This window comes from Photinus pyralis, unplaced genomic scaffold (assembly GCF_008802855.1).
Source record: "Photinus pyralis isolate 1611_PpyrPB1 unplaced genomic scaffold, Ppyr1.3 Ppyr1.4_LG9, whole genome shotgun sequence".
Lineage (NCBI taxonomy): Eukaryota > Metazoa > Arthropoda > Insecta > Coleoptera > Lampyridae > Photinus > Photinus pyralis.
The window spans coordinates 17,676,388-17,701,100 of NW_022170878.1; the positions used below are offsets into that span (position 1 = coordinate 17,676,388).

A 24,713-nucleotide genomic window follows, 5' to 3' on the forward strand; every position below is an offset into this window, starting at 1 on the left:
ATACTTTTTGAAAGTATTCTGCCCAGCTCTGCTACAGCCTTACAAAGTTGATTCAAATTGGAATTACAAGAGTTGTCATCTAGGAGCAACAAAATAAATTTGATATATCTGTGCTAACAATAAAAAGTGCCAGTTTTGTAGCATTTCCCGTGTTACACATAAGTTGGAGACTACAAGACCAAATCGCATCAAATTTGTATGTTCTATTACATATTCTTTGAGTCATACTTGTCTAATACGTTCTACCATTCCATCTGACTGTGGGTGTACAGTAGTGCTATTGGTTTTACGAATGCTCAATACAGGCTTTGGAATTGCACTGCCTAGAGTGTAGTTTCAAAGGTACCCAAATCTGCAAAAATGTTCTTTTACCAAATTCTTACCGTCAGTAAATTATTACAATTATATAAATATAGGTATAGCAAGCTAGTTTCTTCGTCTACCACAAATATTTCAGGTACAATTATACAATTTAAGCATGAGAGTAGTTCCACATATACCTACATACAATGGTAGTCCCAAGACATTTGTGCCTTCACCCACCGTTAAAAAGGAACATATTTACCACCCCCGTGCTACATACTTTGGTATAATTTTTTTTATTTTTTATATTTTTCTGAAACCAGAAATGTCGTTCATCGGTGTGTGCCGTTTGCTAGTTCCATTTGGTACAATTTTTATAGTCGACGCACTGAAATATGTAAGAAACGTGACTGTGCCTAGTGTCAATTTATAACTTGTGTTAAAACAGAAGTAGGATTTTTACACGTCGTTAATTAAATAAATGATCATCAGTTATTATCAACTTCACAAATTTTTGCGGGAAATCACTTCTATTGAATCACCCGGTACAATGCCACAAACCCCACAATCCATGCAGTAACCACAATCACACGACATAAACCAAAAATTGTACAGAGATGGCGGTAGCGTATCCACAAACCTTTGCAGCCAGTCAGGTGTTTGAAGTATGTGTGTGTGAATGTGATGTCTCTTGAGTATGTTCTCGTAAATAATTAAACAAATAATCTATTTTTAAATATGAAAACCTGTACCAGTTCGATTGACAGTTAATGAAATTTCTACTAGATTACAATGTCTTCCAAAAGGTACGTACAAATCTCTCCTTCATTATTATTTCACAGGAAGTAGTCAAGATATTTTGCTGTTGTATTTAGAATTGTTTATATTTACACTTCCACAAAAAGTATTAACCCTATTTGTTAGTGTCAACAAACTTTCTGTCTTACAAAGATGGTAATGTGTATGCTTTTAGCGAATTAAAAAAATTGTCGGAAGAGAGTTTAACAAGACAACCCGAAGAAGTATTCGATATAATATGTAAACTGGGCGAAGGCTCTTATGGTAGTGTCTACAAGGCGCTCCATAAGGAGTCGGGACAAGTGTTAGCCATCAAACAAGTACCCGTCGATACTGATCTGCAGGAAATCATAAAAGAAATCTCAATAATGCAACAGTGTGATAGTCCGTACGTTGTTAAGTATTACGGAAGCTACTTTAAAAATACAGATCTGTGGATTGTTATGGAATATTGTGGAGCGGGTTCCGTTTCCGACATCATGAGGTTACGCAAGAAAACTTTAACGGAAGATGAAATCGCTACAATTGTCTCCGATACCTTGAAGGGTTTAGAGTACCTACATTTAAGGAGGAAAATTCATCGTGATATTAAGGCTGGAAATATTTTGTTAAATTCTGAGGGCCATGCAAAACTGGCCGATTTCGGGGTCGCCGGTCAGCTTACAGACACCATGGTGAAAAGAAATACTGTTATCGGTAAGATGTTATATGCATACAGTCTTGTTTTTGTTTTAAGTACCTATCCGATGTTTGATTTTAGATTGTGAGCATAGTACTTATATTCTGAACTGTTTCTGAAGGGCTGGTGATAACTTTCTTCATTCCATGTCTGGTTTTTCATTTTGGTCATTGCTTTCTATTGTACTTTATTTTCTTCTATACTGGGTGTAAAAATATCACATTTTTAGGGGATTTTCATGCTGGCAACATGTTTAACCATCTCCTACAACACACTTTCTAAGAACAAGGAGGTCTTTTATCTCACTTCTGTTAGAAACTGAAGACATAATCTTTTCCTTCTTTCTCTTTAGCAAATAAGATTAACATTGAGATGATTTAAATCACTGGTCAAGTTTTTGTTTGTATATATGTATTTCAATTAATCAAATAAACATATTCATCATCACGTATCTTTTCATGTGGTCACTTTAGAGATAGCGGTGGGTAACCAATAGTTACTCAGTATCTGATTTTTTCAGTGACCTTTTTCCAATATCTGGCATGAATATTGTCGTCTAAGTTTTTTTGGCTCTTTTGGAACAACTACTAAACAATTATAAAAAAATCTGTAGTTATCTACTACTTGCAATGTGTACACTAATGCCAATTAAGCATTATTTTACACTACTGACTCGTACCTCACAAAACTTATGAAGAATGGCTTCTAAAGGTATTTCTAAGGTCTTATACCCAAAGAGGATAACCTTTCAAAAAGTTATTGGGGAAAATCCTTAAAGGTATTTTTAATATTTCTAGGTACCACCACGAAACCCTCACTCAAAATTTTATTCTCTACGGCACTAGTAATAATTTTCCTGTAACAATGAATTTTTGTAATTGAAATAATTAATACCACGGCTAGTTCAGTAATAAATATTCAATGTCTCTTATCTTGCGAAAGGTTGATTCTTTATATCCACTTATAATCTCAAAATTAAAGTTAGTGTGATCACTCTCATATAAATTGGCTTGTTTGAATATACGCAGTTTCGAAGTTTTTTAATGCATTTTGGTACAGTTGGTATTTTGAACTTGAAGCAGGGAGTAGGCCGATCTAGAACATGCAGTAATTTGAAGTTAGCTTGTAAAACTCTTTGCAATTCGAAGTGACTCGAAAGGTTGAACGCATGCTGACCTTGTATGGTATTTATGTCTATACGATCTTTTGTTTTGTGTACTGTAATCGATGTTATTTCACAAATAGGGATTATGAGTATTTTGTACGAGATTACTTAATTTTAAGGTTCCAGAAAAGTATGTTGTATAAAGGTACTACTTTATTCAATGTTTTACTCACAAACATTAAAACGATCACATTATACTATTGATTTAAAAAAAAACTGTGAGACGTGTGCTTGTAGCAGCAATTTAGATGGTAGAACGCCTTGCACAATATAATCAGACCTTTTGTAAACTGACTTGTTGGAAATCATTCTGAAAAGATGGTTGACAAATTTGAATCAGGAAAACTGCGCTTCAGTTTTTTCGCAATTTATTAGTTGAAATTTGGTTTATTCACTGGAATATTTACCAATGTTCCGCAGTATGAAAATGTCAAAATTTACCCTTATAACTTAGGATTTTAACAGCCAACAAGAGCACGAATTAATTGTCTTTAACCTTTTTACCGGTTGCCACTTTATTAAAAATCTTATTGGCACCTCGTATAAATGAAATAGGTGCGCAAAATTAATTCATAAACTGATTTTTTAACGTAATTAGTCACTTCAAATATAGCGCAATGAAAGTTCTGTAACCACCACGCCTTCGTAGTGGCAATTTATTTTTACGCGAATACACTACCTCTCTAATACAACGATACGAATTTGTTCGCTTTCGCTATAAAAGTTAACACTTCGCATCATTTACGGATTGAAATAAATCATGGTGTGTGTAAGGTCAAAGATTTATACTCTTGGCAGATTACATTAACGCCATCTGTAGCCTGACTTTTATTTTTTTGAAGTAACTACTTCTTGTCGCGCGGTATACACTATATATTTTGGACGGGAATCCATCTCATCTCATACGTAACGCCACAGAATATTCTGTGGTCGTCACGTGTAATGCTCAGCAGCCGAAGGCAAGCTCGGCCCGCTCACCTTTTATGTGGCACTAAATTCAAACACGAAAAATAAGTATACCGCTAACTCCTAAACAACTAAGCGAATATGACGTTTTGTAGTGGGCTGTCTGAGCAATAGTGTCGCTTTGGGTTTGTCATATATGTACTTCAACAGGTTTTAAGCCACATCTCTTGACAAAAAAACTAAATTTTAAACCTGCGCACCTAAGTAGACATTGGAGGACTATTAAATTCAACCGGCTTGAGTGTGACTTGCGGAACAGAGCAATAATTAAAAAAAAAATAAATAGATTCTTCATAGTCATAAAAACCGCGACAAACAATCATTAGCATCTAAAGGGATTTCTGACCTCAACTCAGTGATAAAATCCCTTTTTTCGGTCAGTTACAAATTATAAAGAAACGGCAACAAGTTTCGCAACCACGTCAATGAGAACTCCATTTGATGATCACAGAGTGGTAAAATACAAAAGAGATAAGCAAAAGGGGAGAATTAATTCTACCAACGATCAATCTTTGGTTACCTATGACTTTACCGGTACCGAGCAGCACTATTAAATACTCTTAAAAACCTGAGTATGGCTCAAAATTTGAGTTTCGGTCTTTTATTATTTGTCACACGGTCTTGTTTATGTAGGCACGACTCATAAACATTATGACAATCTATGGGCATAGAAATCATATAACATATTATTTCCTTAAAAAAACTGGTTCCTATTAAGATGCGTGCAAAGTGTTAAATATAGGTAAGAATTTCTAAAAGAGATCCTTTGGAAAGATTTTCAAATATGAATTAGGTATGGAATTAACAAAATTTAAAAGTGGATACTTTTTAATTATTTAGCTGACATACGTACGTTAGTATGCTACCCACAGCATTAATATTACGGACCACGGCACAGGTCCAAACATCAGCGCTATACATAATGAACCACGCGGGCTGTCAAAGAACCCAAGCAAGTCTTCATTACATGTCGAAAAGGTGTATGTATCTACCATGCAGTTTTACGTTTTCCTTTTGACTTGATTCAATGAGGTTCTTGGACCAAGAAGAACCTATACACTAGGTTTCAGGTCCCTAAGACCTTCAGAGTTATCACGTGCACAGATACACAATCACATGATTTCGATTTAATATAATACAACATGATAGCTTTCATCTTACATCATATAGGTCTTATAAATCAACCATGTGTTTAAATGAACTTCAGTTATTCAGTTTACGCCCCTGAGATATTTCATTTCCATAGCCTGTATCTTGCTTGTGAGTACTATATTCAATTTTTAGATCTCACTTCCGAACAGAAGTATTGATGTACAAATTGTCCTGTATACCACCATCTTTGTTTCTTTTTCAAGTATTTATATACATTTACTTTCTCAGTGTTTTGTTGGTTCACTTCTATATTCGTGATTCTTTCTTCCTTTTCTTTAACCATTGTCTTTGTTTTCTTTCTGTTTATTTTCGTGTTCCTCTTCGTTAATTCTTCAGTTTTTAGCCCAGCTTGATTTTGTTTCATTGTCAGTGTTGTCTTGTAGTACGCATTGGATTCTCTGTAAGAGGTTATTTGAGTCGAGCAAGGACTGATTCAGTTTACAGTGTGTTGGTATGTTTTGCTTTTTTGTATTGGAGACTATTCATCTGAAAACTGTGTAAAATGTGCTTTATGATAGTAGGTTCTGTACAAAAAATTCTCGGTTTACTTGTCCCCTCAATCTGTCCACGTTTTAGGCTAACTGAAGCATGCTTTCCAACTTTGGGAAAATAATCTTTATACTAAGGGATATGGTACCACGCAATTCCAGTTCAGTAAAATTTTCAAGACTATGACAATATTCACAAAAACAATTTAGCGTCTTATGGTAAAAGGACCGACGTCTCATTTTAATCTATATGGTCCTGTCCGTACCATTCACTGCGCATGCGGAAAGTCACGTCATAATTGACCCTTCTCCGAATTATTTTGGAATGCGAACTCAGTTCACTCACGGTCTAATGTGTGCCACAATGATCTAGTGGTAAGGATACTCAGCTTGCATCGGGGCGGCTCGGGTTCGATGTTTTGGTACGAAAAATTGTGTACCCAATTCAGCGAAGTTGGACATTAGGTTATTTGTAGGTTTAAGATTTTCTTCTTGCATTTTTTTTACTTATACATAAATGCTTCAGACATGCGCAGTGAGTGGTACTGACAGGACCATTTAGAGTTTAGACCATCGTCTTTGCCAGATTGACCATCAGACAGTAACCATTCAGTAACTAACATTATCATGTAATTTTGAACAAATTTTCCCCACAATTCACTACCCATAATTCTCCTGCCACCACTTTCGTGATATATCAAACACTCCACAACTGTTTGGCAGCATTCAGAATTTGGAACAGGCCATTAGATTGAAATGTTAACACTTGTATATACTTATAAAGTCAAATATGTGAATGATTGAATATCTGCCTAGCAAAATACAATTATTTTGAACATGTAGGTACCCCGTTTTGGATGGCTCCTGAGGTAATCCAAGAGATAGGATACGACTGCGTTGCCGACATTTGGAGTCTCGGAATAACAGCGCTAGAAATGGCCGAAGGAAAACCGCCGTACGGCGATATACACCCGATGCGTGCCATCTTTATGATTCCAACGAAACCGCCTCCGTCGTTCCGCGAACCTGACAAGTGGAGTTCGGAGTTTATCGATTTTGTGAGCGTGTGCCTAATCAAAAATCCGAAAGAACGCGCCACAGCCTCCAATTTGCTTCAGCACGTCTTCATACGTAACTTATTTCAAATTGTCGTATTTCCATAATTCCCCTCAATTTTAGGTAATGCAAAACCGTCGACGATTTTGTCGCAGATGATAGCAGAGGCGCACGAAATACGAGAAATTCAAAGCTTTAGGAATGTCTCCCAAACAAATCCGCCAGTAATCAAAGCAAATCCAAACGATGAATCTGTAAGTTTGATAAATAAACGACTCGCATCATGACTTTTCTTTACAGGATGACGACGTTGGGAATAATCAAAACGAAACTCTCATTCAGTGTAAGGATGAAGGAACTTTAGTACCCAATAAGGGCGGAACTTTGGTGCCAATGTCTCAGAGTGGAACTTTTGTCGAGTTACAGTCCGAGTTGGGAACTATGGTGATTAACAGTGATGTTGACGAACAGACAATGAAAAGTACGAACTGTGTACGTTTTTAGAAATTGTTTTGTATGTTTTCCCCTTAGGACATGACACAGCTTCTGATAATATGGGCAAGAAATATCGACCACTCTTTCTGGACCATTTTGATAAGAAGGAGGCCGAAGTTAAGGTAGGCTTATAATTTACAATGTAGTATACATTTTCTTAAATCTATCTGTAGAAAACTAGAATTTTCTCCCCACTTCCTTAAAAAAATCCGTTACAACTAAATACTGAACGATCCTCAAGATTGTTTTTGAGCGGTAACTTTTTCGCCCGGTCTACCTGGGTAAAAAACAATAGCGACCTTTCTTAAGAACATGTACACCAATTTTCAAAACGATCGGACGTTTCTAAACAAAATTTTAATCCAACCAAAGGAATGGAACAAATAGCCCAAATCCTTTGTTGGATTTGGTTCTTATGAATAAATACAATACAAAATCTGCTTCATGCAGCTACTTCTCAGAGGTCGACTTCTTCAGGAATATAATAATAATTATAGTGTTTTTATTAGATAACAAGTAACAATTATTATTATAACCATGTGCATGAAATTAAGTTATTATGTTAACACGTTTACCCGTTAATCTAATGAAGCGAAGTTCAGATGTTTTGGTACAAAGAAACTGCGTATCTGCTCTTCCACCTTTTTAAATTACTTCACACAAATTTAATAAAATAACCAGACACCACTATATAAATCAAAAATGTAAAATAGGCTTACATTAATTGACGTGGGTGGGAATGGACACTTTGTGTTGGAAGATGTTTTTATCATTCGAAAATAAACGGCCTTACTACGAAGTAGGCTAAGTTTCCGTTATAACGCACAATTAAAACTGCAGGGAACGCGCATTGCGACACGAATTTTACTTTGATTAAAAACGTTTCTTCCTTTCGGGACGAAACGTTGCTCGGATGCAAACGAAACCTTCAGTTTTCAAGAGAGCGTGGCAACCCCGCTCGTTTTTTGCAGTGTATCTCTTGTTATCGCCAGACACATTTTCGTACTTGTTTTCTATGAAGCGGTATATCTGAAAATTTTAGAAGAGTTGGCGGTTTACAGGAATTCCAGGATATGCATCCATTCTGAAATATAAAGTTGTGGTGCATGATCTTCTGTCCAATGAATCAGTGGCCCAGTCAGTTTCATAATAACCGTATGTCAAAATACAAAATAATGCGCGTCTTCTAAGATCAAACTGCAACTGTGTTCAATACGGCAATAACACGTCTTTATCTTGAAATTGAAATAGCGTACGCAGCGATAAGAAAACTTTTTATCTATGACCGGAGAAAAACATGAGATAAGATTTTATCTTCTGTGCTTTGATTGATACTTTGTTTTCATTAATGGAAAAATCTGCTTCGGGCACCAGAACCTTTTTTTTTGTGAACATTACATTAATAATATGAAACACTAAATATAACTTATGCAGCATGGGAATGGTGTCGCTAGTCCTGCAACGTTGGATGGTCCCGAACTGAACATAGAGGAGCAGCAACGTTTTCAAAGTCATTTTCACCTACAAATGAGCCCAGTACAACCATTGCAAATGTTACAAGAAAACAGGCCTAACTTCCAAAGGCCATTCACAGACGGCGATTTTGAATTTGTCAGTATTTTTATATCTCCATTGCGCATAATGAGTACAATTTGTTGCAGTTAAAATTTTTAAGCTACGAAGAGCTACATCAACGAATGGCGACGTTAGATGCGGAAATGGAGAGAGAAATTGAGGAGTTACGTAGGAGATACCAAACGAAACGCCAACCTATTTTAGATGCCATGGACACGAAACGTAAACGCCAACAAAACTTTTAATATCAAAGTCACCATTACTATTTATCGTAGAAGTAATAATTGCAATCATTGAATGGTGCTCAAAAAGTTTTTTAGGATACCTATTTATTTAGTCTTCTAATCTTGCCATATTTCTATACTGTACATAATATTCTCTTCTGTTATTTGTTTACGTTAAACTATGAATTTCGTAACACATGAATCTGAAAAATTGAAACTTTTTGAGCGGGAAGCAAGCAAATCAGGGAGATAAATGTGTTCCTATTCGTACTTAATGGATTTTCTATAGTTTGCCCTGTGTGTTAAATGCACTTTTTAATACTCAGTATTGGCATCTCATATAAGTTAATATAAAAAGTATTAATTGTTTAAATGTGGTAGATTATAAAAAGTGCATTGATGTAAAGTTGGAGAAAGATGTTTTTAGTGAGATTGTCATTTTTGTTATTACTAGTTTTGGCTCTAAATGTTTACGTTTAACGTTAACTATGTTTTAAATTGTTCTTTGGCTTGTCTATTCATTTTTGTATCTTTTTGTATAAAATGTTTCTCATAGTCATGTAGGATATACCAGTACGAATATGTACGCTTGCTGTGCCTTTAGTAGATTAGATATTAGATTTAAGGACGACTGTAACCATTATTTTTTGGACAACCTAATTAGATAATAAATTCATACTTAAAACTCGCTAATGTGGTTATACCTTATTTTCCTAATTTTCTAGGTACTTTCTAACGCGATTCCTAACCACGTCTACTGATTAACTATTATAGCCCGCGAATGCTAATGAACTAAGCCACTTCCAGTGAACACATTTTTTCTTTTATAGGACTTCCGTTATACCAGATGTTGACACACTGCATTATACAAAACGGGATCCCCTAGCTGGTTTTTGAAATTTTCGCAAAACCATAACCAGATCTTTTGTATATTTTCTGCAGACAGTAGAGTCATCAGCAAACCGAATGAATACAACTTTTCTTCACCAATATTTACGCACTTATCACCTTTCCGACACTTGTACACATGTACTCAGCGTAAATATTAAATAATGTTGGTAATAAAGAATACCCCTGCCACACCTCTTTACCAACTAAGTTCAAATCAATGTGTTCTGTGTTCATCGACTCAATTTTTCCTGTTGGCCTTATATCCTTCCAAACTACACCTTTTTCTTGTAAAATGTCCATCAATTTGTCCCACAGAACACAATAAAATGCCTTTACCATGTCAACGGAACACAAACTCAGAGTCCTTCCTTTTTCCATACAGGGAATTTTTTTAAATCAAATTCACAAAGATGTATAGCAAAGACGATACGGTTGAAATATTAACATGCTATCAGTGGCGTGTAATGTTGGTTGCATACAGTCATCTATTCCATGCCGTGATACCAAGTACGATATCAGTCATTTGATCAGTTTTTTTTAAGTATACAAATACATAGCCCATGTGTATATCTTTTATCTATTGTTTTTACACATCCAATCGCATCCCTTGTTATCATTGCTCTTCTAAATCTGAATTTTTCTTCTGCCACATCTTCTTCCATTATCCTCTATAGCCTTCTATTTAACACCCTCAACAATATTTTCGCTACATGTTCCACCAGGCCGTTTGTTCGATACTCACCACACTTATTTGTTCCTTTGTTTTTAGCTAGAGGTCTCATCAGTCTTCAGCAAATCTTCAGGCCATTCCCCTCTGATTCGTATATATCATTACACAGAGATGTTAATTCTTTCTTCAAGACACCTTAATAGCTCTTAGCTCACTGGAATTGCATCTCTTCCAGTGCCTATCTATTAGCTTTCAGTAATGATCTCCAGGGGATTTCCAGGTGTACAGTCTCTTTGTTACTAAACCGTGTGGTGGTAATCATCATTTTTGTATCTTTCCAGAAATCTGCCAGTCTATTGCCTCTCTCATTTCTCTTTTCAAGTCCATACATGCCAACAGCATTACTAACAGGGGCGGACTGGCACGGGGGGGGCGGGTGTCGATTGCCACCTGGCCTGTAGATCATAATGGCTCGTTGGAAATTTATAAGTATGTGCTGTATTTAGTTTCTTGCACTATTAATAAATTATTAACACGTTTCTCTAATTGGGGTTGATGTTAGGTTGTTAAAAAATTTAAAAATTCTGTTTTAATTGAAGTGTTTTACAATGAATTTATCATTTTTTGTCGTAGCATGAAAGTGCTGAAATACAATGATAGGCGACGCACCTCGTGTGGATTGTATATTTTGTTACTTTTGATTATCAGCTGCAATTAAAAAAAAACTGTATGGTAATTGATTTTCGAGAAAGGAGTACTTACTTTAAAATGTTTTTGTGGTGCACCTCAGAGCTACCCCACCCCCCCGGCACCTTCATTACTACACTAATACTTTAATGGCTTAATGGTCCGTAAGTACCCAGTCCGCCCCTGTGTATAACCTTCCTTTTTTACCAAAATTCGACTACACCAAAATTTCTCGGGAAAACACTTTTTCTTATTAATTTTGGTGCGTAGAATCCAAAACAATTCGTACATTTTCGATCAGACTTCTCAATCAAAAGTTATAGACTAGAAACCAATTTCGAAAGAAAATTCAAAGGGCTGTAACTTTTGGACTAGTAGCCCAATCTTGGAACTGTTTGAAATTATGGATTCTACAGGCCACATTCTATAAGAAAATTTTTTCTTCCGGGTCGATGTGAGACATTTTTTTTTCGGGGCTCAAAAAAAGGCAGTTATTACCTTCCTTTTTTACCAAAAATCGACTACACCAAAATTTCTCGGGAAAACACTTTTTCTTATTAATTTGGGTGCGTAGAATCCAAATCAATTTGTACTTTTTTGATCAGACTTCTCAATCAAAAGTTATAGACTAGAAACCAATTTCGAAAAAAAATTCAAAGGGCTGTAACTTTTGAACTAGTAGTCCAATCTTGGAACTGTTTGAAATTATGGATTCTACAGGCCACATTCTATAAGAAAATTTTTTTCCGGGTCGATCTGAGACAATTGTTTTTCGGGGCTCAAAAAAGGCAGTTATTTACCTTCCTTTTTTACCAAAATCGACTGCACCAAAATTACTCGGGAAAACACTTTTTCTTATTAATTTGGGTGCGTAGAATCCAAATCAATTCGTACTTTTTCGATCAGACTTGTCAATCAAAAGTTATAGATTAGAAACCAATTTCGAAAAAAATTCAAAGGGCTGTAACTTTTGAACTAGTAGCCCAATCTCGGTACTGCTTGAAATTATGGATTCTACAGGCCACATTCTATAAGAAAATTTTTTTTCCGAGGCGATCTGCGACATTGTTTTTTTCAGGGCTCGAAAAAAGGCAGTGTATAACCAGGGGCGCACTGGCCCGGGGGGGCGGGTGGCGATTGCCACCTGGCCTGTAGATCATAATCGCCTGTTGGAAATTTATAAGTATGTGCTGTATTTAGTTTCTTGCACTATTAATAAATTATTAACACGTTTCTCTAATTGGGGTTGATGTTAGGTTGTTAAAAAATTCTGTTTTAATTGAAGTGTTTTACAATGAATTTATAATTTTTTGTCGTAGCATGAAAGTGCTGAAATACAATGGCCCGTAACCTATGCAATTCCACCTAGTCCGCAGTTACCCAGTCCGCCCCTGGCTATTATCCTTTTAGAGGGCTCTATTGCTTTTCTTCGCCAACAGATTATGTCCTTTATCTCCTCACTTCTGTATGCATTTTTATAGGCGGATTCTTCTTAGCACATATTTTTTAATTTAAAAAAATGTGCTATTGTGTGCTTTTTGTCCGTCCATCTGGCTGTTTGTCAATCGGTCTGGACCCGTTCTGCGGTTTTGAACTACTTTTAGAGGAATTGTCCTAGAGGCCTGAAATTTTTTGCAGCATACAGCCTATACCTATTCCTAAATAGAGATATCCGTTTCGAGAGGTAATAACCATTTATTCCTTACAAAAACGAAGCTTGACAAATGAATTCAAATTACCTATAGCTACTAAAATTATTTCATCACAAATTTAATACACTTTACTCGATATTCAATGTTGTATAAACTCAAAATAAGGAACGATATGAGAACATACTTTCGTTTTAAAGCTTTCTTCGCTAAACGAATATAGTGTAATTTGATTTTTCACTTAATATCACATTGCGTTGATATACGTTAAACAAACTTAACAAGATAACAATCTTTGGAAGAAAAACGGAACTAAAAAATACGTGAATTGTTCTAATTTAAAATTGTACTCGAGAAACGGCAAAATTTATCTTAGAAGAATGTCAAAAGTCATACTGCAAGATTAAGTTTAGATATTACAGATATATAATAAGTATTAGAACACAACTGGAATTCTTATTTTTTATAACTAAATCAGTCTTCTAAGAAAGTGATGCACTGCATTCAGTGGCTGTCTATAGAGTTCAGCCACTTCTTATTGAGTGCTGATGAGGCGGTTGCCCTAAGATCTTGATCCGGCTCAATTAGAGATTCAATAAAATCTGCTAACAATATGGCATCTACCCTTTTCCATTGATATTTGTCGACAAGTACATCTTCCACTTTCCATATTTTCATATTCTCTGGAGAAATTCGCTTAAGTGTACCTATTAAAGTATTTATAAATAAAGTACTATAGCGCGCGGCGTGTTTACCGGCTGACGTAAAATATTCACTAGACCTCCGTCCACTATGCGCAATGTATGGCGGAATTCCATTAAGTAATTCCCAAATTAATCCTAAATGATCTTCCGCGCAAGATAAGTGTTCACTTGCCTGGGGGTTAAATAAGAAATCCCCAGTTGACAATTCAAAGGCTAAACAAGCAACTGACCAAATATCTGCGGCAAAACTATAGTCACTTTCAATAATTACTTCTAAAGCTCGATACTGTAACGTTTGGATAACTTCTGCAAAATGATGATCCTGTAAACAAAAGAATGAGAGGAGCACATGATTTCTTACAGAATCTTACCTCCCAACACGAATTTCCTAAATCCGCAATTTTGACTTGTATTCCGGGATCCACAAATAAGGGCGAAACAGGCCGTTGGTCTTGTTTGACCTTTATCGGTTTCGAAAAATCATTTACAAATACCTTGTTAGGACACGATGTCCTTCGAGGATCTACGCGTTGTGAATAAATTACATTCGACGTACTCGCTTCATCGCAGCTTTGCTCGAAAAACTCGGGTTCATTCCATCCAGCGGCGTTTACTAAAAATCAAAAAAAGAATACATCCCTTTCACTCAGTATAATAATCCTACCGTAGGATTTAGGCATTTGAACACCGAGCTCATTAAAGCGATTTACGTGTGCAACCATGTTACGTATATAAGGTTCCTTAACGGAGATCAATATGTTCTCAGGTTTAATATCGGTATGTATAATTTTACAGTTTTCATGAAGATACGTTAACGCAAGAAGAATCTAAAAAACTGTTTTAGCGAATATTCTTGAGTAGTGATTAAACTCACTTGTTTTATGATATTCTTAACTCCTTCTTTCTCGAGTCCTTGATAATTACTTTGAACAATTAAATGTAACAACGATGGCCCCATAAGTTCAAATGTAAGGCAGAGATGTTCTCCATATAAACTGGATGCAATGAAATAGTCATGATATAATACTATTTTGTCGTAACCAGCAGCAGTTGGTTCTTGGTCTTTGACGCACCTCAATAACTTTATTTCATCTAAAGCCACAGTTTTAAAACTATTTGCCGATTTTACTATTTTTATTGCGTAGTACGTTTGTCCTCTAAAAATATTGTTAATAGATCTCGATAGAAATTTCGTACTTACTCGGATATGTCTTCACATAACCAAACGGTGGAAAAATGTCCCCAGCCCAATTTGCGTACAATTTGATATCGATTATCTGGACCGATTGTTTGTCCAATTGTAACTGGCATATAACCACCTGGACAGTAGTCTAAAGCACTTTCGATGTCAGCGTCTTGATCTTTCTCTGCAATTTCCTGTAGCTTCTTAATACTAAATGTCGATGGACTTTCTATAGGTTGAAACCTGTTGATGATAGTTAGTGTGAGTATTGAAGAAACAACTGGTGTGGGTATTGCAGGAGAAATAGAAGTTTGAAAGAGATCTTACCGTCGTATATTAGGTGTGCACGAGGCAGACGGCTTTGATAGTCTTTTTACTATTTTTTTTCTATGCTTTTCTATGTTCTTCCTTACGTTTTTTGTATTCGTCAGAGTAACAATTACATTATACGCTATAAATGTAATAAATGAGCTAATGAATATACCAGTCATGCTGTTAGAGGTAGATTCTTCCGGTTCATTACGTATAGGATATGGTGTAAAGTTTCCGAAACACTGAAATTCATCTTCAGTAATTAAGTTTAACATATTTTAAGGTATCACGTGTGTTTATTACAAGTAAGTAGGTATTATATAAATATCTGAAATTCCAATTTTAGATTTGTTACAGAAATCACTGCCAAGTTTTTACACGCACATTTATTGCAATTTCATCTTTTTTGCTGATTAATTTACGGATGAATTTAAGTGCATTTGAGGTGTTTAAATTAAGATTCAAAAGTAATCAAGTGTCCTGATTTAACGCATGTCACTAGAGTATTAGAATTTTGATTGGCGGGAATATTTGAATAAATGCGGGAAAACGAGATTGCGAATTCCGATTGGCAGTTATCCAAAGCATCGTAACTGAACGGTAGCTAGTAGTCTAGTATATCTAACTTATTTATAGAGGCGATTAGAATGTAATTACATGCAAACATTTAGTAATTTATAATGCGATTTAACAAGTGTATTGCAATAATTCATCATCGTACTTACGGCACATTTGCCTAGTAAGAACTAAGAAATGGGAAAATTTATTTTCATATGGCATCAATTCGCACAGACGTTACGAAGTCATGAATGTAGTGAGTGTATATTATTTATACTGGGTACTGTAAAAATATTACCTAGTAAGCAAACATTTTCCTACACGTGAATCAGGAATGATCTACCACTCATCTAATTCGTGAATTAATGGAGAGGGATGATCTTCCGAAGTTTTTGATTTTAATTCTCTGATTGTTACAGAAGATGAAAATTGCTAATTGATAACCTACACAGTTAGTTTATGACCACGCGTTGCCTAATAATAAAAACCAGGACGTCAGTGTGACGTCAACCACTGATAAAATTTTAATCAACAACAAAAATTACACAATATAGCTGTACAGTATTTCCTATATAGGTACACACCTATTGTGTATAAATCAACACTAATATTCAGACTCCATCCATTATTACATTCATGTCTCCCTCACTGCCAATGATAACGGAATGGGTCCGCATTTAAACAATGGATACAGATATTATCATTATTTGACAATTAACCTTGAAATATTTCTAAAGGTGTAAAGCTCCAAAGTACCTTCGCTTTTGTTTCATTATTCGAATCGTAGAGGATTGATTCATCGGGAAAAAAAGGATCTTGGTGAAAAAAACAAAAAGAAAGCATGGAAGAATATTCAAACATACTCACGTATACAATTCCGACGTTGTAGTTCTCCGACGAGTTAATAGTGCCTTCGAAAGGGCTAATTTCCCCGTTTTTGCACTTTTAATTGTTTGTTCGTCAAAAGAAAAGTTGCTAGAGGTACAACTTTTAGACCACAACTCATCTTCTTGACTGGACTGAGATTTAAAACTTCTAGCCGATGTCTTATCCAAACGTTTTCGATAATTTTCAGAACACTGTTTTTCAATGTCCAACCATACCTTCTGATAGTGACTGTAAGGTTTTGATTCCTCATCGAGGGGAATTTCTTCTGCTTGACCTACCTCTGGGTTGGGTAACCAAGTGGGGTGTTGATGTGAATATAAGTGCTGGAGTAATTGGTCATGTCCAGTACTTTGATGAATCGTTGAACTGGGTATTTCACTACCGCGAATTGTGGACTGCAGGTTGCTAGGAACTCCTGGAGCCAGGATGAAGTATTTTGTAAACGGTTGGCTAGAAAATATTCCTCCAAGTAATTGTAAAACGCAACCCACGACTTTTCTTTATATTTTATTATCCGCAGTAAATCACGCATAATGATTTTTAATTTTAGATATAATGTACGTATTAAAACGCGACATAAGAGAAATCACTCGGATTATTTTACTGCTCCAGAGGACCTTTACTAGGGCACAAAGCGGCGCATGCTTCAAGCAGAAAGCGCTCGATATTAAACCTACATGAACTTTCAATTGATTACAATAGAGAAGGAAGCCAGACAATATACTTTGCGTAAACGTAAACTGTACAATTACATGGTAATGCGATTACTTCTTGACGTAGTTAGGCCCTATAACTGCGTAAGTAATTCTAATTGCTTTTCCTTTAAATCACGCCGCGAATTCAATTATACATGGGTTAGATACCTTCCCCCTGCTCAACAGTAGTAAGCGTTACCTACAATATAAACAAACTGAGCAATTAGTGGGTATGTACTCTAGATAATTAAAAAAAACAGGCAAACATTATATGGTAAACTCTAATCTGCCATATCATTGATCAGGAAAATCTTATTTACTCGAGAGAGTAATGTAAAGAGCAAAACGAATCCACGAATTTGTTAGACCACCAATATCCAATTGGAATAAACAACAATTCAAAGGGCGCATGCATCACTCCATCTTACGTATAGTTTCACGATGTTTAAAAAAACATTTGTTATTTTGCCTCTTGCACCTCGCTGAAAATACAAACATGCCGTGATGGCCCTGTCGTTGCCCAAAATGTACTTTCAGTGGATCCTAAACAGTAAACGGCCAGTCTTCGACTAGGAAGCTCAAGAGCATCTACGCCAGGATGCCCTTTAGTCAACCTATCACACTTGAAACCATCATCCTTCTCTTATTTCCTTGCATCGCAAATAAAACACTTTCGCAACCTGTGCTATTAGTTAGCGCCATCGCAGTTTCCCAGGAAGGCAAATGTGAGATCAAAAGCGTGTGACGCTAGACAAAAAATTACGCAGATTCACGTGATCAAGTCATTCTTGAAGTCCACTTGATGCTTGAAATGGAATGTTCGTGCTGTGAGTTTGCCAGAAATGGGGCGAATTACTATGTGCGTTTCTCAATAAACATAAAAACGATGGGGGATAATCCTTCTGCATGCTCTTTTCGTTTTCAAAAACTCTTATTTAGTCAGATGAAATTTGCCTCCATAAGGGCCTGGCCTACTATATAAGAAAGCACGGCTTCCTCCAAGAAATTGAACAGACAAACATTGGAGAAGATATATAGATGAAATGAGTGATATTATAAATTATAGACCTATTGTAATCTAATCTGGAAGGCAACATCTGCCGAAACAAACCTGATGGTTTCTTACGTCTGCAATCAGTTATTCTCCCCATAGATTAATTAAAAACAACATTTGATGTTTTTGTAAAGCTTTTGAAAATTTTGGCTAAGATTTCCTATTATGAAAACTGAAAAAATTGGGGTGTGTTAAAGGTTCTTTATGTACAATCAAATTAATTTTTTTTTAAATACAGGGTGTCCGATGAGGAGCTTAATTTACTAATGCGAATAGACTTCTGGACGGTTACACTTACAATAAACGAATCTTCATGTAAAACTGAGTTTTTATGAAAAAAATTTATGATTTATGAAACGGCGAGAGGCTATACCTTTATGTGCACTTAAACTACTTAAAGGGCCGTTTGTGGCTCCTATCAACAAAGTCAAACAAGGAAACAAAAATGTTTGAGGTGCCACAAAAATTACAGCCCTCCCAATAGACGAATAATCTCTATGTAAAAGTAAGTCTTTACAAAAGAGTTATAATCAATCTTTTGCAACGGAAGTGTGGACACTGTAAACAAAATCAAACAAGAAAACAAAAATTTGATGTATGTACCTAGTACCTACCAGGGCCGTCTTTACCGGGGGTGCAAGGGGTGCAGGGCCATAAGGGGCGCCGAGCGCCATAAATCCTGATACTACAAATTAATACATTTTTACAAAGACGCAAAGGCGCATTTGGCATGTGTTATATCGCTTATACCGCTGAGTTGCGATGTGCAAGGTAATTCAGCTGTTATTACGACTTTCAATTACTTTATGTTCTGAAAATATGTCGCATTCAGCAAAATAGTCTGTATCTGTAGCTAATGTTGACGTTGAACTTTGTTATTAATTGCATTTATATTATTTGATTATGATTACATTTGCGGAACTCCATTTCCAGTGACCGTAGCTGAAGGCGAAAGGTCGTTTTCCAAATTAAAATTAATTAAAAACTATTTACGGTTCACTATGACCCAAGCTAGGTTGACAAATTTGGCCATTATTAGCATAGAATCTGAAATGAATATTAAAATGCACGATATAAATGACGATATAATTGAAACCTTTGCCAATTCAAAAGCTCGAAAAATTGACTTTGGTGTAGATAGGTACCTGATACCACTTAATTAAATATAGTGTATTGACGTATTGCGATTTTTTCTTGTTTGATTTTAGATTAATAAATAAATAAATGAAACCCAAACATCACATTGTATTTTTTTATTGACAGGGGGGCGCAGGCTGAGCCTTTGCACCCGGCGCAGAATATGTTTGAGACGGCCCTGGTACCTACTACAAAATTACAGGGCTCACAGTGTAAAAGGATTACTGATAATTTAATGACGTCATGTGAAAATTGGGAATTTTTGGGGGAGCTGATATTAGCGTCATGCCCGAACCTATAACCACCCACTCCCTTACTACATGTCATTATATACCATATATTATTATATTGTATTATACACACAAAAACGCAACGAATTGTTATTTTCTTGGTGTGACTGATGCCATGCTCCTGTACCCACCGCCGCCCCGATGTCATATACCGTCACGAGCCATGCTAACCCCCACCCACCCTTAAATTTAACGTCATTAAGTTATATGATCTCATTAAGTGAGTTTTTATTTAAAAAAAACTTTATAATATATGAAACGGGGAGAGGCTATACTTTTAGATGCACTTAAAAGGTCTTTTGCGGATTCTGTAAACATACTTATTAATCTTAGTCTAGGCAAAGAATGGATTGTAGCTGCACTTTTTGTTTCCAAAGATTTTACTTCTGGGATGTGTTTGGTGATGTTTATGCTAAAAGTCCCCACCCCTTTGATCTGAGTTAAACTCGTGATGTAGCAAAATGTGCGACTTTTTTCGGTTTTTTGCATATATCTCGTGAAGGGTTAGTCGCAGCGAAGTTTTTGTTATATATAAAAATAACGCTTATTAGATTTACTAAAACTTTGCTCATTATCATTTTATGGCTGTTTCTAAAAGTTTAAGAGATATTCGCTGTCAAAGATCTCTTTTTTTTGTAAAAAGCAATTTAATAGTACGTTTTTCGACAAAATTTTCCTTGTAGCACCTAAGGCATTGGGTTTATGGCTTAATAATTCTAAATTAATTACTTGTCACAAGAAAAAGAGATCTTTGACAGCGAATATCTCTTAAACCGTTAGAAACAGCCATAAAATGATAATGAACAAAGTTTTAGCAAATTTACCTAATAGGCTTTATTTTGCTACGACTATCCGTTCACGATATATATACAAAAAACCGAAAAAAGTCGCACATTTTGCTACGTCACGAGTTTAGCTCACATCGTAGGGTTAGCATAAACATCACCAAACATGTCCCAACACATCCCAAATGTAAAAGTTTTGGAAACAAGAAGTGCAGCTACAACCCGTTTTTCACGATTCGTTGACTGGACTATATATCAAACGCGGAAATAACAATGTTTGAAGTACCTACTTGAATAACTTTAAAAAATGATTTCAATACGCGATAGTGCTCTGCAAAAATTAAACAAAAAAGTAACCGGAGTGACCATTGGAAATGTTATAAACAATTATTATACTATTACGCCGGCCACTGAAAGAGAAAAAAGGAAAAAAATTATCAAAGTTCTCGTGTGAGATCGAAGGGACTTCAGCGCATTTTTGTGTGGCAGATCAGTATTCTATTAGCCACTTTCGACTCAACCATCAATAACAGATCTTGTCGAAGGCTACTACATTCACTAACCGTTTCCCACTTTCCGCGTGCACCCGCAATTCGCTTTTAAAGATAAAATCGTGTCGGGGGCTACTACATTCCCTTTGACGGTAGCCACTTCCGACGTCCCGGTCACCCGCAATTCGCTTCAATTGGTGACACGAGAAAGAGAGACAGCGATTCGAGATTTACGAAACGTTAAACCGCGTGAGTTCGCAACGGAAGGTAAAAGGCGCCCGAAGTTAACTACTTCTCGCAGACGCGCGCGCGCCTCGCAAAAGGTCGTTAATTTCGCCCCTAGGACAAAAAACAAAATTCCGCCACGCAGGAATTGTGCGCGTTTACAACATCTTTCCGACGACACCAATTTGAAAAGAATCGGACCAAAACTGTAGTAGAAGATAGGAAAAAACTGAAAAACCTTCATGTTAGTATACTACGCTCGAGGATGACGCCCAGATGTCGCCAACCCCACATCATGTAGCCATGTCCCTAAGGTTGACAAATTTCACGGCCTTGTAGATACATGTACACCCGTTGCCTTTCTACAAGAGTTCTTCTACGCGCCCACATTTGCAGCCAGCCAGCCAGCCAGCCAGCCAACCAGCCAGCCAAAGTGAGAATAAAAGCTACTTTTTACAAATAAATTTGCAAAAATGCGCTAAAAAAGGTTTTAGTCTTAAGGCGATTAACTTTAGCGCATTCTCCATGAATTTATTAGTACTACCAGAAAGATCATATAACGATCTATTTATGTGTCTGTACAAAGGAAAGTAAATTATGGCACAAATATTCTTATAAATATCAAACTTGGCATTGCGCAATCTGCACATGATGTTCAAAATGTGCGATATGTTTGCCTTCATTAGGAGAATCTTTGAGTAAAATTTTAAAAAAATATTCCCATAATAAGAAAGTTAACATTGTACAGTTTGCGCATGCGCACATCTGATTTTGACAATATGCGATATGCTTATGTCTTTGCTGGACGCATCTGTGGTGCAAATTTCAATAAAAAATCTCTATAAATAATAAAGTAGACAGTTGGAAAATGCCCTAAAAATAGTAGCGTATTTTGATTTTTGTGTACGAAATGACAGTTAGGTACCAAACCTGTAAGCATCTTAATACAATATGGGCATTTATAATAAAATGGAGGTAGTCACAATTCCGGCGGATCTCAGTGATGTGGATCGGATGAATACTGACTTTTCCAAATTAGACGTACAATGTGTTAATAAAGTTATAAAATATGTACTATTTTCGGAAAGCTAGTTTCTAGAAGGTTATACCGAAGAGGAAGCGCTTTGGTGTATCCAATCAATCAACTCCAAATTGACTGGTAATGATGGAATCTCCATAAAACTGCTAAATCTTTGTCGTCTATATTGCTTTATTTGACGTAGTAATGAACAGTTGTTTAAGAACCTTCAATTCAATGATTTGAGACCGCAATAAGTATCCTACCTGCCTTGGAAAAGCTCACGACTGCGCAGATAGATGAATACTTCATGATAAGAGTCTTTTTTACTCGGCTACTCAATTTGCTTTTAGAGCTGGTTACAGTTTCACTACTGCATTGTTAAATGTTGCCGAATGCCGATATTCACTTCAGTAGATCGTGGAAATTGTTTGGCGCTAGTGCTTCTTGACTTTTCTAAGGCTTTCGATACAGTAAATCAAGATCGCTTCTCGGCCTATGGCTAAGATCAAAGTGTAGTATCTTCTTATTAGCACATCGGTTTCAGTAATCATACTGCCGTGCCGACCTCATATAAAGTATTCTTGAAGGTAGGTGGCAACAGGTGGACGAATGTGTCTCATCAACAATAACATCGAGAGTATCCCAGGGATCTGTTTTGGGCTCGCTAAGTGTTCGCGGTACGAAATGTCATGGTCACTGGTTTTGTTTGATTGATATATAGATTTCTATCGTGTACCCACATAAGCATATTACCTATTGATATCACTTTGTATCACTTTTTCACATTTGTTTATATCTACATACTGTCACTATAGACATTGAATAAAAAATTGAGTTTATTCAATGCTATAGAGGAGTACTGCATCGTCGGCATACATGTAAAGTTTGCAGTTTCTTTACGACTTGGGATAGATCGTTACCATAAACGGTCCAATATTACTGCCCTGTGGTACCACGAATTGACATGATTTTAAATGACCTACTTCATTGTCTGTATCTTTCCATATATTTTAACAGTATTAAATGGTTGACATGTCGAATGCCTTTCCGAAGTCTATAAACCCAGCTGCCGTATATTTACCATTATAGTATTATAGTATTTATATGTTCACTAAATTTGCTTAATAAATGAACGGTGCTTTTTCCTCGCTGAAACCCGTATTGTACTACCTCACTGGTTATCTTCTATATATTTTCGTAGATGGGTCACTACATATCCTTCGAAAATCTTCTCTACTATATACTGGTAATATGGATATAGGACGCGTTGGCATCTGCCTTCTTAAGTATTGGTCGCGTAACGGACACTTTGAGTTCTTCTGGAAAAATTCCTTTTCCCAGTTAAAGAATCATTATTCTTGAGATTTTATTTATTATTATATTTATTTATTACTTTATTCGATTACAATTGTGTAATATAAGGCATGTCAACCAAATAAACCCTAACTATACCACCTAGTAGGAATGTAAATACTTAAAATATATACCTACTCCATGTATACTTCTATTGAGTAAAACCTTTGAATATAAATTTTATTCAAAGGTAAAACGTATTTTGAATTAGTAAATGTTTAGTTTTATAATTAAAATTATGTTGTGATAAAGCTTTATACTGTTGTGGTAATTTATTGAATAAACTACCTCCAATGTAGTACGGATTTGATGTAAAGAGTTCTTTTCTGTGAGAATTTAATAACAAATTGCTTTCAAATCTCGTAGAATACGAATGGTTGAAACTTTGAAAATCTTCAATATTCACATTAACAAATTTTAAAAGTTCGTAGATATATATTGAGGGAAATGTCAATAGATATCCTTTAATAAATCTGGTTCTGCACGATTGTCTTAATTTGAGTCCAAACAACATCCTTATTGCTTTTTTCTGTATAAGAAATACTTTTCTTGCAGCAGATGAACCTCCCCAGCATTCAATGGCGTATTTTGTTTTGGATTCGAAATTGGCGTGGTAAAAAGCTTTCATTACGGTTGTACTTGAAATCTGCTTTAGGCGTATATAGCAGTTTTGGGCACTGGTTTTACAATTAATGTTGTCAACATGTGTTTTCCAATTTAACGACAAGTCTAAGTGTAAACCAAGCAATTTAGTCGAGGTTACTTGTTGTATAGCTGTACTATTTAATTTGACATAAAGATAGATTGACTGAGACTGAGTTTTAGTTTGATAAGAACTAGATTGTTTTCATTGAATCATTTAAACTGCAAATTTAATCTTAGCGCATCAACCATATCGTCATAGTATTTACTGGATACTATCAACGTTATATCGTCTGCAAATGCAGTATGAAAGGATGATTTAAAGTAGTCTAGATCATTACAATATAGTAAAAACAGTAAGGGACCCAAGATACTTCCCTGTGGCACCCCCATGCTTACTCGAGATTCCTCAGACTTAAGAGTTTAAATATTGTACAGATTGTTTCCTTACAGCTAAATAACTTTCTATTAGCTTTCTGAAATTTCTTCTCAGACCATAATGTTCCATTTTGTTAGGTAAAATGTGGTGATTCACACAATCAAATGCTTTACTCAAATCGACAAATAATTGCCCCAT

The 24,713-nt window shown here is 35.8% G+C and overlaps 2 protein-coding genes across 6 annotated transcripts; one reads left to right on the forward strand and one right to left on the reverse strand.

The window, feature by feature from the left end:
* Positions 1 to 940: 940 nt before the first annotated feature.
* On the forward strand, positions 941 to 9,594 carry LOC116181432 (serine/threonine-protein kinase 3). The gene is made up of 8 exons (XM_031501806.1): positions 941 to 1,109; positions 1,277 to 1,797; positions 6,395 to 6,682; positions 6,731 to 6,861; positions 6,908 to 7,088; positions 7,139 to 7,224; positions 8,537 to 8,713; positions 8,764 to 9,594. The coding sequence occupies exons 1-8, from the start codon at positions 1,096 to 1,098 to the stop codon at positions 8,920 to 8,922; spliced, it is 1,557 nt and encodes a 518-aa protein (XP_031357666.1). The 5' UTR covers positions 941 to 1,095; the 3' UTR covers positions 8,923 to 9,594.
* A 3,687-nt stretch (positions 9,595 to 13,281) lies between these two features.
* On the reverse strand, positions 13,282 to 16,364 carry LOC116181433 (SRSF protein kinase 2-like). Of its 5 annotated transcripts, none has more exons than XM_031501810.1 (8): positions 15,854 to 16,364; positions 15,013 to 15,239; positions 14,704 to 14,928; positions 14,377 to 14,659; positions 14,167 to 14,329; positions 13,874 to 14,115; positions 13,554 to 13,824; positions 13,282 to 13,505 (listed from the first exon to the last, which is right to left on the reverse strand). In XM_031501810.1, the coding sequence occupies exons 2-8, from the start codon at positions 15,174 to 15,176 to the stop codon at positions 13,303 to 13,305; spliced, it is 1,551 nt and encodes a 516-aa protein (XP_031357670.1). In that variant the 5' UTR covers positions 15,177 to 15,239; positions 15,854 to 16,364; the 3' UTR covers positions 13,282 to 13,302. The 5 variants fall into 5 exon arrangements, with proteins under 5 accessions (XP_031357670.1, XP_031357669.1, XP_031357668.1 ...); XM_031501809.1 differs by lacking the exon at positions 15,854 to 16,364 and adding an exon at positions 15,723 to 15,834; XM_031501808.1 differs by lacking the exon at positions 15,854 to 16,364 and adding an exon at positions 15,723 to 15,815 and having other exon boundaries at positions 15,013 to 15,136.
* Positions 16,365 to 24,713: the final 8,349 nt, after the last annotated feature.

Bases quoted from the DNA above. Each gene is read 5' to 3' on its own strand.
- LOC116181432 (XM_031501806.1), top strand. The intron at 6,862-6,907 runs GTAAGTTTGATA...TTTTCTTTACAG, and splicing joins CAAATCCAAACGATGAATCT to GATGACGACGTTGGGAATAA. The intron at 8,714-8,763 runs GTCAGTATTTTT...AATTTGTTGCAG, and splicing joins CAGACGGCGATTTTGAATTT to TTAAAATTTTTAAGCTACGA.
- LOC116181433 (XM_031501807.1), bottom strand. From the start codon at position 15,272: ATGTTAAACTTAATTACTGAAGATGAATTTCAGTGTTTCGGAAACTTT. The intron at 14,929-15,012 runs GTAAGATCTCTT...TATCATCAACAG, and splicing joins TGCACACCTAATATACGACG to GTTTCAACCTATAGAAAGTC. The intron at 13,506-13,553 runs GTAAACACGCCG...ATACTTTAATAG, and splicing joins TGAATATTTTACGTCAGCCG to GTACACTTAAGCGAATTTCT.